General features: G+C 59.3%; 1 protein-coding gene across 4 annotated transcripts in view; it reads left to right on the top strand.

The window, feature by feature from the left end:
* The window catches only part of LOC113215828 (protein Fe65 homolog), an 80567-nt gene that overhangs the window by 7414 nt on the left and 69624 nt on the right, over positions 1-3529 (top strand). For 2 of the 4 annotated variants that reach the window (XM_052266631.1, XM_052266629.1), the window contains exon 2: positions 2612-2655. Coding sequence is in view for 1 of the 4 variants with exons in the window: in XM_052266628.1 (XP_052122588.1) it covers positions 196-229; positions 2612-2655 (78 nt within the window). In the remaining 3 variants the exon portion in view is untranslated. Of the gene's footprint in view, positions 1-67; positions 230-2611; positions 2656-3529 lie in introns of those variants that run through there. The other 2 variants (XM_052266628.1, XM_052266630.1) reach the window with 2 other exon arrangements.

Here is a 3529-nt window from a genome sequence, read left to right as displayed (position 1 = left end):
CCGCGTCACCCCACCACCCCGCCACCCCCAGGCAGTCCAGGCAGTGCCGGCCTGGCCCCAGTGAGTGCCCTCAGTGTGGACCCAGAGCGGCGGGCGTACGGGACGGTTCGGGCAGGCGTCGCGTCGTGTACTGCCGCGAGTTCGGGTGTATTGCGAGTGTTTCGGTGTATTGCGAGTGTGCTCTGCAGCTGTTGCATGCCACCTGGTCTCCTCCCAGCGCGTGGACTTGGTACGTATTTAGGTGCCGTCGGGTACCGGCGCGCGCTGCGCACCGTCCCTCAGGGCCGACATGTCAACCCGACCGGCCTTGACAGCCGCGTCGCACTGACATGTCCACGTCCACCCCTCTGCTCACTTGTGCGCAGGGCGAGAAGCACCCCCTGCCTGCTCGGCCACACGTTGTCCGATTAGTCCTATCAATTGTTGCCCGTTGTTCATTATTGGCAGTCGTTTCGAACTCCTCCTCCGCGCTTTGATATGTACAAATTATTCTTTCCTTTTGTTTTCGACGTGGTTTTGAATGTGCGGCCTGGAGCATAAGCGCCGTGTGTGTGTGTGTGTGCGTGTGTGTGCGTTGCGCGTGCGGGAGGGCACCCCCAGGCGCCACCTGTATGCGCGGAGGCAGGCGAGGTGGCCTCACTGATGGTGACTCACCCGTCGCGCCGTCGGCCTTGGGGGCAGACCACACCACGGCGGCATGCAAACATTTAAAAACCCGACCCTTTGCCGCCAACTCCGTAAAGTTTTAAAAAGCAGCTCGCAACCATCTTGTCGGCGTGAACAAGGAAAGTAAACTCGACTCGCCGCCGCAGCCACCTTCCTGCACCCTGCCTCATCTCTCCTTTACCCTGCCTCCCTCCCTGTACCCTGCCTCTGCACTCCTCTCTCTGTCAAATCTGAAAGGCAAATCTGTTTTTTAAAGTTGATTTTTTTTCCCAACTTTTTTCACGGTGGTATAACAGCCTCCGATATAACCTTGCAACATTGATAATCTCCATCTTAAAAACATTATTACAGCGCAAATTGCCTGGGCTTAGCGCTCTTGACCGGCCCCGCCTCGCCCGGCCCGCTCCAGCCGCCCCTGGAGGGCGATTATGTGCAGCGCTGGGGCCGTTTTATCAGTTTGCGCCAAGGTCGTTACTCATACTGACGGCCCTACGTGCTGATTAGAGAGAACAGTTCTTTCTCTCTTTGCCCCCCACCCTCTCGTGCTCCTACCCGCCCCGCCCTGCCCCGCCCTACCCCGTCCACACCCGTTGCCACTCGCTGAAATGAGTTGTTGGCTGGCGCAGATTGTATTGTCAAGCTAGCTTGCGCTGAGCTGAGAGAACACACATTATACCACCCCCTCAGGCGTCCTCCCTCAAGCCAACGCTAGAGCTGCTGACTGTTTGAGATAATCCCCATAACTACTCCACACCTTTTTCAGGATTACTTTTCACGCAGACGTGCAACCTTTTCATTTAGAGAACAGCGGCAGCAGCAACAACAACAACAACAACAGCAGCAGCAAATACAGTGTGTTTACACAATCAGGACGACCGTTAAGGGCGTTAAGCTTCGTTACCCCCGCGCTGTCCTCACCCCCCCCCCCCCCCCCCCCCCCCCCCCCCCCCCCCCCCCCCCCCCCCCCCCCCCCCCCCCCCCTCCCTGAACCCTCACCCTTCCACAGAGCAGCGTTTAACAAACTGGAGCCCAATTTGTGACATGGTCTCTCCAATGTCAGTGCCATACTGCAGCTTTCAGTTCAGTTGCACGGCCCCCGCTCCCCTTGCCAGCCGCCCCCCTCGGGGCCTCGCGAGATAAGTAAGTTTCTGAGCGAATTTGTACTTAGTATCCGGACGCGCCAAACTTTGTCCGTTTTGCTTGTGTTTGGCCGCGCCTGCCGCCGCCTTGGCCGCGCCTTTCCATCAGCCTCCTCCTTGCAGCCGGGCCGCCCGAGCGGCCGCGCGCCGCCGAGGCAAAGGGGCGCCAATCCCTCGGCGGATCCCGCTCCTTTGAGCTGGCGCGGTCCTCCGGGCGGGGATTAGTATTCATGATATTCCAGAGGTCCTGGAGAGGGTCAGACCTCGCGCGGGACCCCGCGCCCCTGCACGGCTCCGAGTGCCCCGGTGCCCCCCGCACCTTGACTCTCCTTCCTCGTCTCCTTGTATAACTTGTAGATCCCAGGTGTTTTCAGATGCGCCTATTTCCTTCGCCGAGCCTCGCCTACGGCCGCGACCCCTCGGCGCCAAAAGTGCTCCAGGAATTTAAAGTTGTGTCGCCGGTGCCCGTAAAAGTTGTGAACATTTTCCATGAACCGCGCATGCCGTGACGGCGCGAGCTCGTAGGCAAATTGTTTCTCTTTACTGCATAATATTTCCAAGCTGCACTTACCCGAGACCTTTGCAAGGTGCAGCCGCGGGTCACGGTTACCTCGAAGGCTGCCCCGGTGAACTCGGAGCGCTATTCTGGACACCGCGCCGTCACGCCAGCCGGCCTCGGCCCGGCTGATAAGCGCTGATAAGAGGTCTCCAGCGCCTCAATGACGGCTGCGCAGCCCGCCCTCTGTCTGCCCTTTCCGGCTTCTTGACAGCTCTCGACTGACGACGTGCTTCCTGTTTGATTCCAGGACATGATGGGGCTCTCGACTCTTCCTCGCCGAAGTTAGCCAAGGTAAGCACGAGGCCCGTGGCCGCGCCGTATGCTCAGAGCCGCTCCGAGCGCCGCCGCACCCCGGGCGGTAGGCAGCAGGGCCGCCCGCGTGCTGGCCGGGCGGCCTATGCCGAGACTGACAGGGGCCCGGGGCTGCGCCTGCCCGCTTGCAGCGCTCTACCGCTCTCTCCCGCTTGCGGCGCCGTTTATATTTCAAGCAAGTGCTTACAGTTGGGTTCGATAGGGTTACGTATGGGCTCAAAGGTATATTTGCGGTTGGTACTTAGGACTCTACGGTTCGACCGTTGCAGGCGGCCGCCAGAGATTAAATCTCGTTCAGTTAACTGAATTCCCTAAAACGTGCTCTATACTATCTTTAAAAAATATATATTTCGTCGAAAAATGAACATTTTGTAACAAAATACGCCACTGTAAAAATTATCACTTTTCAAAAACGCAAATAGGAACTACTTGATCGGTAGCTTTTTTGTTCTTTTGGCCCAGTGCTGACTCGTAACCAAGGGTAGTCCGGACCGGGTCGACCGCCGGCCTGGAATGCTTCGATTATACCGCAGAGCGTCCCTTCCGCCCCCCACCCCCTCCCCCCAGTCCTTGCCGCCCAGCAGCACGGCGGCACGGCACGGCTCGGACACAATTTGCCGGGACCTCCTCCTGTCCGGGGATTGCTGCCCACATGTGTCTGGCCGGACAGCGACTCGGGGGTGGCGGGCGAGGCAGGGCGGGTAGGAGCGCGTCGTCGACGGTGCTGTTGGCGGCGGCAATGTACCATTCGATTCGATTCTGTGGATCCCTTACTGGCCTCTCCTCCTCGCCTCCGCACGTCCTATCCCCCCCCCCTCCCCCCTCCCTTTCGGGAAAGGAAGAAAGAGAGAGG

Source organism: Frankliniella occidentalis, unplaced genomic scaffold (genome assembly GCF_000697945.3).
Source record: "Frankliniella occidentalis isolate FOCC.00 unplaced genomic scaffold, Focc_3.1 Scaffold41, whole genome shotgun sequence".
In the NCBI taxonomy this organism is placed as follows: Eukaryota; Metazoa; Arthropoda; class Insecta; order Thysanoptera; family Thripidae; genus Frankliniella; species Frankliniella occidentalis.
This window is presented reverse-complemented; position numbering and strand designations above follow the sequence as displayed.